The 12,908-nt window shown below is 34.4% G+C and overlaps 1 protein-coding gene across 4 annotated transcripts in view; it reads left to right on the forward strand.

Annotated features, from left to right (window-relative positions):
- Positions 1 to 11,537: 11,537 nt before the first annotated feature.
- SCN9A (sodium voltage-gated channel alpha subunit 9) overlaps positions 11,538 to 12,908 on the forward strand; it is a gene marked incomplete at both ends in the record, with an annotated part of 83,867 nt that continues 82,496 nt past the window's right edge. For 3 of the 4 annotated variants that reach the window (XM_081243004.1, XM_081243005.1, XM_081243006.1), the window contains one exon: positions 11,546 to 11,803. In XM_081243004.1, the coding sequence (XP_081099130.1) occupies positions 11,546 to 11,803 (258 nt within the window). Of the gene's footprint in view, positions 11,804 to 12,908 lie in introns of all 4 variants that reach the window. The other variant, XM_081243007.1, reaches the window with a different exon arrangement.

The following is a 12,908-nucleotide window of genomic DNA, read 5'->3' on the forward strand; positions in this document are numbered from 1 at the left end:
TGAACGTCTATTGAGAGGCCTTCTAATTACAATTCAGGGAGCAGCCAGGAATGGACTCAAACCTGGTTTAGTTATTGTTTTTTTCCCTATACTCTCCAGATTCAGTCCTCCAGCAGCTTTCACTTTCTTATCTAAATAGTAGAGCTACTGGCTGATTAATGTACACTTCCTCTTATCTTTGAGTGTTTCAGCTTCATCTTCCTTGTCCCTGACAGATAGGATTTGTATGATCTAGGTATTCCTCTCATGTACTGCAGCTGGGTATAGGAAGGATCCAAGTGTTTCCTTTGGTGCCAAGACGTAGAGCAGAACTTCCAGACTCATCTGTAGTTTTGTAGTTCTGATAAAAGAGAGCTTATATCATAACAGTTCATACTGGAAGTAAAGGTTGCCTCTCCCATCTCCTGATGATGACTTTCTCTTTTATCATGGGATTTTAGATTTTATGAGTAGAAAAATTGTAAAGGGGATGTCACTGAACATAGGAGGGTTTTAAAATGCTATGGTGGCAACAGAGGACTTTAGTTATAAGAAATGGTTAATTAAGTGTATCCCTGACTATTATCAGGTGTTTAGAAGTCAGTAAAATGAGAATTTCTGAGTCAGATAGATTTCCTTCATCACAGTGTTACCCCACAGTTTCTAAAGTAATACAGAAACCAAAAGAGAGCCTTTTATAGCTTAACTGCATCATCATGACAGACATATAATAATGCATTAATTTAACAACTTAAAAAATACTTGGTATGCTTAACACTACCGAGTGAGCTAAATTACCCTTATTCTAAAAGAAAACACATATGAATCCCTTATAGATGAATTTTTTAGCCTACTTAGTCATAATGATCTCAAGTATAATTAGGACTCAGACATTGTGACTCCAGTCTAGTTCTGTGTTTATAAGTTGTAAGTTTATTCCTTACCCAAGAGGGCGTATTTATAAAAATTACCCTCCCAAGCATAATAACTTAAAAATTGTTCAGCATTTCTAATGGATCTCCTGTTTATCAAAGCGATGCTATTTTTTACTATGCAAAATATTTTTATGTATTAATTATGACCCATTTTAATTAAAGTAGCTCTGTTTTGTAGGTCTATTATCACTTAGGTACATTCTAAATAATGGCAATGTATTTACTTGATAAAATAAAATTACTGATACATTGTTAACTTTACATAATATTAGTGTAATTTTACACCTGTGTTGTCTCTTTTTTTTTAAATGAACTTTTTATCTTGGAATTGTTTTAGATTTATGGAAAAATTATGCAGGTAGTACAGAGAGTTCTCATGTACTCCATACCCAGTTTCCCCTATTAATAACAATTTACATTTTTATGGTATATATCTTGCAATTAATGAAACCATAATGATACATTATTATTATTAAGTAATAATACTTTACTCAGATTGCCTTAGGTTTTCCCCACTATCTTTTTTTCTCATCCGAGATCCTGCCCAGGATACCAGGATTACATTTAGCCATCATGTCTCCTTAGACATCTATAGGCTGTCACAGTTCCTCAGACTTTCCTTGTTTTTGATAACTGATGATTTTGAAGGAGTACTGGTCAGGTATTTTGTAGAATGTCCCTGACTTGGGGTTTTCTGATGTTTTTCTCATGATTAGGATCAAAGTTTTGAATTATGGGAGGACGACTATACAAGTAAAGCACCATTCTCATCATATATCAAGAGAACATATCATCAACATGAGTTATCACTGTTGATGTGAGGTATGATTTATTTTAAATTGCCCTTTAAAATGCTTGTGTATGGATTCCATGGTGCCTTGAGAAGGCTTTAAAAATGAATGGTACTCCAGCTAAAATTTTACCTGTGAGAAAATATCACTATCTGTTTCCAGACAAGTGACATTTTCAAAGCAATTTTTCATTTGACAACAGTGAGATCAATATAACATCCTATTTTACTTATTTTTACATTTGCCCACTGTCTTAAATAATTTAGATTTGACCAAAGTTGATTCAGATTTTGGCAGATCTTCAAAATGGTTTATTGGATCTATTTTAATTTTATATAAATTTAAGTTAGCTATAGTTAAGAGACTCAGTGATGGAATGTAAAGCAGAGCCTGAGTTTATTATAGAATTACAAACATGTAATTATTCTCCTGTTCCTTGAAATGAGGAAATATCATATCTTTGTCTAATCACAAAGAAATAAGAAATTCAAATATTACCTGATCTCTACAAGAAATGTTGAAACTTGTCAAGTGAAACTAACTGCTAAAGTAATTCCATAGGAAATATTTTAAGAGAATAATTCTATTTTTAAATATATATTACATGGGTAAGACAAAGTATGCTGATAATCATTACAAAAGCCCATTGCTTATTACAAAATTATTTGGACATGATATACACATATCCTACTTGAACCACAATAGAGTTGACACTCTGGCATTAATAAATCAATTGGGAACTGCCATTTAGAGTTCCAGTATTAAGCACCTGCCATGGGGCTAAGAGGCCACTGAGACCTTTACCAGCACAAGATAATGGGCACAGACCACATTTTTTCCCTTTTCCACATTTAAGTAAAAACTGGTGTTGAGGTTCACTTCATTGATTTCTGGGAGATTCCCAGTTTGGACTGTAAACATCTAGGGGAACCCACACCCATCTCACTCTCAGAGATTATCCCTATCTGAGGGGCTTCATAAGACCCTGAGGACTAAGGGAATCCCCCAAAGCAGCTTTGTCATGGCTGCTGCTGATACATGACTACAAGAATATAATTTTTGGAACAGTATGTTCAGAGCCATAGAAGGTACCCAGAGTCCCTAAAACTCTCTAGAGACTGGGATATTTCTTTGCTTGAAGGAAAGGATCATTCCTGTACTCTGTTCAGAGACTCCATTAATGATACTTAAATGCTTCTCAGAAGGTGAACCAAGTGGTAGAATTCACTTCCTTTTGAGCCTGTACAGAAATACCACTTCAATTAAAAAAAAAGAAAAAAAATCTTAATGATAGTTCTTGAACCACATAATTTCATCTAAATAAAAAATTATCTCACAAATGTTGATATAAAGTTCAAGGCAACAAAGGCAAAATAATGGGAATTTACTTAGACAAAGGAAACTCAGCAGCAGTCTAAATCTCTGAGCAATGAGGATTCATTCTAGGGATACTTGTAGTATTTAACATTATGTTTTACAAAGTAACTGGTTCTGTTGTAAATGCTTCAGTGTCTTTTAGGCTCAGATAGGTTGCATAACTTGGATATACAAGATCACATAACTAGTAACTAGTAAACCCAGGATTCAAACTCTAGGATTTCTGGCTCCTGAACTTGCACTTGAATCATGTCTCTAAATCAAATCTCTGCTTGTGTTATACATATATGTGAACTATGTTTCTTGTTTAAAAGGCTAATAAATTTCTATAAATTGAAATATCCTCGTTTATTGTAATTAGTATATCTTAATTACAAATGTATGATGTAAATGACCAAAGCAAGGAATTCAGATGGAAAGATGGGACAAGTTAATAATATTAACGGCACCATATATGGTTACTATGTGTAAAATTCTCCTAAACACTTTATATACACTTAACCATGCCAACCCTAACCACTCTTGGAGGCAGTGACTATTAACCCCATTTTCAAACTAGGAAACTGAGGTTCAGAGAAATTAAGTCATCTGTAAAGGATCAATAGCTATAAAATGTGGAACATGGATTGTGATGGGAAAGGTCAAGATGATGACTGATCTGTGAGCTACTGAAACCAGTTTGAGTTTTTCTGTATTGCATACAAGTACACTTCATGGTATATATTATGAAGGATTTTGTCCATTTTACATTTTTGGAAATTGAGCCATATTTTCAATGTCTTGCAGAAACTCAGATTTGAAGAGAAACTGGAGAAACTTATGTAAAATGAAAAAAATTTTTTTAAAGTGTGTACATTGCTAAATATTTAGCATTCATAAATTAATACATACCTTTAGTTCTTAAGCTGATAAACATGTTTCTTTTAATATCTTTGTCTTCTTTTTTTGCAGCGCTGTCATTTATTCCTAAAAGTTGAAAGATCAGCTTTTTTTAAATTGAGGAATAATTGACATATAACATTATTATTAATTTCAGGTGTAATAATTTGATATTTGGGGTTCCTGTCTTAATAGAGATGAAGTAATATGAGTAATATGACATGAATGATGCTTAAAATGTTGAGAATTAAAAATAAAAATTAATATGGTGAAGAACTTGCTTTGTTTTTTTTTATTGTCTTGGACTTTGTAGCCGGAAGGGAGCTAAGGGACCAAGGGTATTTTTGTTAGTCTCTCTCCCTTTCACCCTATTACACTCTCCTTTCCTGTTCACTTTGTTTATCATCTTCCTTCTCTCGTTCTACCTTTTTCATTTCCTCCTTTTTTCCCCTCATTCCAAATCTTCTTTCTTTAACTGAGCATAATATAGATTCAGAGTTCAAAAAATGTGTTGTTTTTATTGAATAGAATTTATGTTTATCTTTTCAATTTTAAAATGGAGACTTTAAACTTTCATATTTTACATTCCTACTACATACTCTTCAAATAAAACAAAATCCGAAAACTTTTGTGTGCTTTTAATTGCATTTGATTTCTCTTATTGAGTAATAAAACCTGGTCATTAATTTATATGTATTCATCTGCTGTTTTTGATTTAGTGCATTTGTTGCTTTAAAAATGGTGCTTAAAAGGGGAATCACATCAATATTTCATGCTTTTTTAAAGTAGATAAACTTAAACCCTCCCTCAAAAATTTTATTTCAGCATTACTTAGATAAGCCCTGACAGCTGTAGTTTTAAAGTTATTTAGATGCTTCTTTTATACACCCAGGTTGGGAACCAAAACAGAGTATACCTTCATTCTGACATACATTTTTTGGCAGCAATAGGGAAAAATGACACTTAGCTGCCTTTTTTTTTTTTTTTTTTTGGCTGCATTGGGTCTTTGTTGCTGTGTGTGGGCTCTCTCTAGTTGCGGCGAGAGGGGACTACTCTTCGTTGCGGCACGTGGGCTTCTCATTGCGGTGGCTTCTCTTGTTGTGGAGCACGGGCTGTAGGTGTATGGGCTTCAGTAGTTGTGGCACCCGGGCTCAGTAGTTGTGGTGCGTGGGCTCTAGAGTGCAGGCTCAGTAGTTGTGGCTCCAGGGCTTAGCTGCTCTGCGGCATGTGGGATCTTCCTGGACCAGGGATCGAACCCATGTCCCTTGCATTGGCAGGCAGACTCTTAACCACTGCGCCACCAGGGAAGTCCTTAGCTGCCTTTTTACTGTTACCTAAGTGAAAAGAGCTTTTAAAATAGTAGTATTTAAGAAAATAGTAGGGAATAGGACTCATTAATTTTATAATATGGGTTCTTGATATTGTTTAACATGATGCCAGTATCCATACCTAGTTATGGAAGAATTGGTGTGAGATTCAATGAAAATTGATACCATTGGAAATCATACATTCAGCAAGCCAACCATAGGTGGCACCTAATAAAGCTTTCTGTATTCATCTAAGCAAAGAAAGTAGAAGAGACATTCCTGACCCTGTGGGAGTTTGCAGTGTGACACATTGGTCCCTTGAAAGGAAGATATTAATAAAATAAATTTCAGACTGTCTCCAATTTACCCTAAAGAAATCAAAACAATGGATCTAATATATGGATGTTTTTCAAAATCTTGTCTTTCTTATTGGAATTCTAAATTTTCACTAGAATCGACCTTTTTAATTGAACCTCTTTTGTATTTTCAGCCTGATGACTCTTGATTAATTTCCTTCTCTCTTTTTTAAATTATTATTTTCTCTTTTCCATTTGCTGCTCCCTCTTTTGGAAGCTCAAATGAGACTGATGTTGGGACTCCCTGGATTATTCTATATCTCCTGAATTTTATTTTGAGCTTTCCTTTGCTTTTTTGCACTACTTTTTAGAAGAATTTTTTGACACAAATCCAAATTATAGAACTCCATTAATTTTTACATATGTACGTACCCATGTGACCATCACACAGATCAAGATACAGAACATTTCCACACCTTAGAATGCTCACTTATGCTCCTTCATGGTAAAGTACCCTTGAAAGGTAACTAAAATTCTGACTTCTAGTTCTTTTCAGCAAACATTCTATTGAAATTTTTATTTTGACCATCATGCCTCTAATTATCAGGAATTTTTGTTTTGATACCTCTTTTTTTTTTTTGTAGCCTATTCTTTTCTGTAATAGATTCTCTATCCTCTCAGATTTCTCTGGGAATACTAATTTTAAACTCTTAATATTCCCCTATGTTTGCTTTTTCCTTTCTTCTAGAGTTAGGAGTTTGGTCTGTTCATCTTAGTCCTTCAGTTTTATGTTTGGTAGTCTTTGATTACCAATTTATCCTTAATTGTCTATTAATAGTTATAAATGAAAGGCTATGCTGTTGTTGGTCAGGATTTCTTCTGCCTTTATGTAGGCCTGTTTTCCAAACAAATACTCCCTTGAAAGAGAGGGATGACGGCAAGCTCTCTGTGTGTGTCTGGTGTGTTGATAGGCTGGCTTCCTTTTAGGATGTATGGGCAAGAAGAAGAGTCCACCTTTCCCCAGTCTCCACTCTGCTTTCAGCTAAAATGGAAATGGACACTAGGGGTCTTATCTCAATTAATTCAGAGATTAACTTTTTGGTTTTAGCCTGGGGATAAATTCTGCTGCTTTATACTTGAATATAGAGGGAGTAGTGGGAAATGTGACCTGCAAGTTGTTAAATCAGTAATCCTTGGGTTAGTCAACTTGTTTTCTGACATCTTTGTTTTCAGTGCAATGGGAATTTGGAAGCCAAGCGGTGGTAAACACATGGGTCAAGACCATTGTCATGAACTGGAAGCTGACATTGCTTTGACTGGAAAAGATGTATGAGATAAAAATAGGTAGATGATAGAGAGAGAGAGAGAGATGCATACATACATAGATAATAGCTAGAAAATAAGAAGAGTTCAGAATAAATATTTTCATACCTTTTATAATTGTAAGAAATCATAGATACAAGGATAATACCTTCAGTTTTTATTTTCAGAAGTTAAGTATCTTCTAGTATGAGATTAATGGTAAGTTGGCAAAATAGTCATGAGAACACAAAAATATTGTCTTCATGTGCAATATTGTGATCTTACTCTGAAGAAGATGCAGTCATAGTGATATTAATAAGTGGAAACATGGTAATTTTCAAAATTGTAAACTAAACGTGGAAAGAATAAACAAGGGCTGATTTCATTAAATATATTAAATCAGGTCAAATAAATTTAAGTGCTTCTTTTTAAAGTGCATTTTTTTGGATAAAAATGCATGACATTTTTATTGTTAAAATTTGAAAAATAAGTATAAATAAATTAATAACAATAACTCATAAGCCCTCAGCTAGGAATGACCTTCATTAAATATATAGTGTATTTAATTTCAGAGTTTCTTTCTATACATTTTTTCAAATTAAGATGAATATAAATATATGTTTGTGTACATGTACCCTGTATTCTATTAATTATCCTTTATAAGATTTTTAAAATTTATTAAATAGTCTTTAAAAGCATTCTTTAAATGCCACTCAGTTTTTCATTGTATGTTTATTTTCATTTAATGAAACCCTGAATGTTAGACTTTTGGATTGATTACAATTTTTCAGTATTATAAAAACATTGCAGTAAACATCTTCATAAATGTTTGAGGACATCTGAGATTATTGCTTTTGGTTACATTCCTAGAAGGGAGGTTACTTGGCCATAAAAATGAATCAACATATTTGAGGCTTTTGATAGATATTGCAAAATTACTCTCAAAATTTGGTACACATTATTTTTTCCCATCATCCAGACAGGAGGCAGTGATTTCCCCTCTACCCTCCAAACTAGAGGATGATTATGGAATCTGACCGGAGTCTCTTCAACTTAACTTTTCAAGGCCCTGATGTTAAGCAGGTGCTTAATGTCTTCCTTCAATTTAGCCTGAGGAAAATATGTCCCAGTGGTACCACTGACTTGAATCACCCACCATCTCTGCTATTTCCATATACTACAGTGACTCAGAAACTGTATATTGAGAATGTGCATGAGCAAGGAGAAGAAAAAGAGGGAAAAAGAGAATAGGAATATTGAAAGAGTGGAGCTGGTGACTGGACATCTGAGTTCATGACATCTACTTACCTGGATTTCTGTCAAATAATTCTTGAAAGAGGTGACACCTTCATTTGAATGTAAGATGTACAAAAATACCAGTTCTTCAGCCATCTCTTCCCAAAGGAGACCATGTATGTATACACTGAAAGTCAGTTGACACAAGTAACCCCTCCTCGCCTTTGTGATTTCCAAAAGTGTTGAGGAATCTCCTAAGCCCAAGTGACAACTACACTCACCGCCTTGCTTCTCAGATTGATTTGTGACCACAGTTTAAAAACCTGTACCAGGCTTGGCCTTCAAGTGCTAGAACTAAACCTTAGCTTCTCCTGAATTAATCTTACACCAAGAGCAATCCCATGTTTATACTGAGACTACAGAGACATATAGTGATTGGTGTTGAGTATGTGCATTTGTTTCCATTTTCCTAAACCACTCTTCTCAGCTCAGGGCAGTTTTCACAGATTTCATGATTCAATTTTCTTAGAAAGCTTTTATAATAATTTTATTGAGGTGTAGCTCACATACCATAAAAATCATCCTTTAAAGTGTAAATTCAGTGGTTTATAGCATATTCACAGAGTTGTGCAATCATTGCCATTATCTAATTTCAGAACTTTCTATCACCTCCCCAAGAAACTTCATTCCTATTAACCATTAACCCCATAACCATTAATGGTCTCTCCTCACTACCCCCTCCCCCCAGCCTCTTGCAATAGCAATGTACTTTTTGTCTCTGAGGCTATGCCTGTTCTGGACATTTCATACAGATGGAATCATCCAGTATGTGACCTTTTGGGTCTGGCTACCTTCACGGGGTTTTCAAAGTTCATCCATGTTGTAACATGTATCTGTATCTGATTTATTTTTATTGTCGTATTCCGTTGTGTGGATACACCCCATTTTGTCAGTTGATGGCATTTGGATTGTTTCCACTTTTTGGCTATTAAGAATAATGCTGCTATGAACATTCAGGTACAAGTTTGGCGGGGACATGTTTTCAATTCTATTGAGTACTTACCTAGTAGTGGAATGCTGAGTCATGATTCATTCTTTCATGAGTCACTCTATCCTGCTTTTGAATGCGCACATGCAGTGTCCCTTATTTTTCACTACGTTCTTCGAAATTCATCTCAACTTTAGTTTCCATCAAAATATATATCTCTTCTTACTGGTTTGAATTTATAGAAATAACAGAATAAATAATCTTAGTCAAATACTTTAAAACCCAGGGCAAACCAACAGACACATAGTCAATTAACTATATGAATTTTGTTCAAAAGCAACAATTTTATCTGCTTGTGGCCAGGAGAATGGACTGACTTTGCTCTGCTTTTTCATAATTATAAAATTCCATAATTCTGAATCCATAAGTAGAGATGTGTTCTTATTTCCAAATATGCCATTGCATGGCTTTCAGCAAATTCTCTCCCATGAACTATTGCTATATATCTACTATTTATAAGATGTTTTGAGTTCTCCACGTTTGGAGAGGCTCCTAAAAGAGTCCTGGAATTTATGTCAGAAATGTTTGAAATTTTGTACTTAAATCGCAGGAACTCGCCACTTCCTATTACCTATGGTACCCTCTCTCCTGGCACATGCCTATATCTCTTTCTCTGTGTCTACATCAGGGTACAAAAGAAGGCTGTGAGTTATTTAAGCTGATTGTATTCTCCTGTAGTATGGCCAAACCAGGCTTGTCTTTGCTGTATGATTTGGTATGATTGGTATTCCTTTTTAGAATGTAAGGTCCTTAATGACAAAAACTGTGTTTTCTCCTTACTCTCAGAGCTTTAAATATCTGATATAGGAACATGCCCAGATTAACTACTTGGTAAAAACATTTAAAATGAATATGGGTTAGCAGATTTAAAAAGAAATATGATGATACATACAATGGCAAAAACCAGACTCAATTATGTGATAAAAACATAAAAATGCATTTTTCAGAAAAGCTATATTTGCATTATAAGCCTTTCTATAATTTTACATTGCAAAATGATTTTCTGTTGTTTTTAAGCTGGTTTTCCACCTTAAAAAAATACATAGATTTCTGATAAGGGTTATTCTTATACCGTGCCCAGATAACTAAGGGGAAAAGTCATCCATTTTGCTCTAAACATAATTGAAGTAAATTTTGTTTGACATGGGAATAGGAGAAATCTGTAAAAGAATAATTAGTTTCAGCTTCTTTTCACTACTTTTTCTGAATCTATATAACCTGTGTTGTCACTATTGTGATTTGCTTAATTTTTATGTTTCGCATTGGAAAATAAAAGAACAGACCATGGCTTCTCTTAGCTTATCCTCCCTCTGTGTGTCATGATATCACTTAATATACAACCTTTCAATTTGTTCACAGTGGGTTGACATACTAGAAGTTGGTGTGTCCCAACTCTCAGGCAATTGTAATGCAGAAGGACTCATTTTTATTTTCCAGTGGAGGAATTATGAAGTTACCTTAACTCATTGAAATAATAAGTCTGTTATTTTTAAAATAAGAACAGTTATTTTTTATGCTCTTTTATTTAGAACATTCCAAAATAATAATATATAGAAGTTTGAATTTTTTATTTTGTATTTTTCTTTCCTGTAGTTCTTGTAATGTTTTGTATACACATGTAAGTTAATTAGGGAAGTCATAATTTGGATGCCTATTATAATGTTTTTTTTTTTTACTTTTTAAATTGAATCTATCCCAGACCTTTCCCAAATTCCTTGTTTCTTCTTTGTTCTTCTGAAACATTTGCCTAAATTGTTTTTAATTCAAAATGGAAATATATTTTTTTCTGATTCATAAAGGTATATGTATTTATTGTAAGAAAATCTAAATGTGTAAAATAGAGTAAAACAATCTTCCACCACCTCACTTCACAGAGATGAGTTTCCTCAAGAAAGAGAAGCAGAGGGTGTGAGTATGTTCAGAGATGTCAGACAGAAGAGGATCAGGTGACCAGAGAGGCAAGAAGGGAACCTGGAGAGTGGTGCTATCAGAAGCACTGTCATAAAGATTTTTAAACAAGGAAAGCTGAATTGAATTGCACTAAGAGTAAATACAGATGAAAGATAAAGGGAATTAAACATATTTTTCATTAAGTTGTCACTTTAAGATCTGTGAAGTGTTAAGTTCAAGTTCTTAAATAAAGATCATTAGAGAGCATAGAAAATAAGTCATGTACATAGTAGTCACTTAATAAGTGCTCATTCAACAGGATGATAATTCTGTGAACACAGTACTTCTTGTAGTTGAAACCAAAATCTGTTTTATTATTACTATTACTATTATTATTTTTTTCAAGTGCCGTCCCTGGCTGGCAACCACTTAAGGCTTTGTTTGTTTCTACTTAGGCCTCTTATGTAAGAAGCTGAAGGGGAAATAAAATATACAGGATGAAAAGATGGCAATGTTGCCTCCCCCAGGACCTCAGAGCTTTGTCTACTTCACAAAACAGTCTCTTGCCCTCATTGAACAACGTATTGCTGAAGGAAAAACAAAGGAACCCAAAGAAGAAAAGAAAGACGATGACGACGAAGGGCCAAAGCCAAGCAGTGACTTGGAAGCCGGCAAACAGCTGCCTTTCATCTATGGGGACATCCCTCAGGGCATGGTTTCGGAGCCCCTGGAGGACCTGGACCCTTACTATGCAGACAAAAAAGTGAGTTTATTGTGCCTGCAATGGTGTGGTCTCTGTTTACCTCTTTTGTACAGAAAGATATTTTAAATTGAGATTAAGTGGAATTTAGTGAAAAGCCACATCATGACAAAAACGTTTAGTTAAATAAATATGTAAGCTCTTTCAGAATATGTACTTTTACTAATTTTTCATCAAAACTGGTTCTGTCACTCGCATACTATTTCGATTTTTTTAAATTTAATAGTGTTCAGTATAATGTTCTGCCTTTTGAGACATAACATAAGGGCATCCTGGTAGGAACAAAATAATTGTCAGTTTGAGAAGTAAAACCTGGGGATATGTCCAGAATGCATTTGCATGGAGACGACAGTTGAATCCATGGGAATATATAAAATATATAAAATCACTCAACTAATAATGGGATTTAGAGGGCCACTCATTTAGGGGGTTGGAGAGAAAGAGTCTGAGATGGTCAGAGAGGCAAGACATTATAAATCAGAAAGTTTTCCATTATTCAAAAAAAAAAAAAAAGGGAAGAGAGTATCTCATAAAATTATCCAGAAAGTTGAGGCTGGAGAAAGGCTATTGGAATGAACAAGGAGGATGAGTTGGTAACTTTTTGGAAGCAGTTTGTGTTAGGTGATGGAAATCAAAGCAAGATAGTGGTGGATAGCAAGTAAAAGAGGAAGTGGGTGGCAGTCGATGCATGATGAAAAATTTGAGAAATTTCCACCAGAAAGATGGTCATCTGAGGCAATGAATAAATTGAAAACCTTTTCAACGTAGGGTAAAAATAGCACATTTGAAAGTGGAGAAAAATTATTCTCAGAGAAAAATACAGAGGGTCAAGTAAGTAGCTAGTTGCTGATGTTAACAGAAAAGGGATAAGCCACAGGTCAGCTTGTATCTGCATTAGAAAAATGTAGCAAAGCCTGACTGTATGAGCCCTGAAGGGCAAACAGGAGGATGAATTTGAGTCCTGATATGTTGAAGTAAAGGTAGGCACATCTGAGGAAATGCATGTTAAATCGTATCAATATTTTCCGTACTACAGGAGTGGAAATTGTCCTTTGAGAGTCAATCTTGAGAGCAGCAGATCTGAGAAGGTGTTGATTGCATTAAGGAA

The sequence above is a fragment of the Mesoplodon bidens genome (assembly GCF_964165515.1).
Source record: "Mesoplodon bidens genome assembly, chromosome: 8".
Taxonomy (NCBI): domain Eukaryota; kingdom Metazoa; phylum Chordata; class Mammalia; order Artiodactyla; family Ziphiidae; genus Mesoplodon; species Mesoplodon bidens.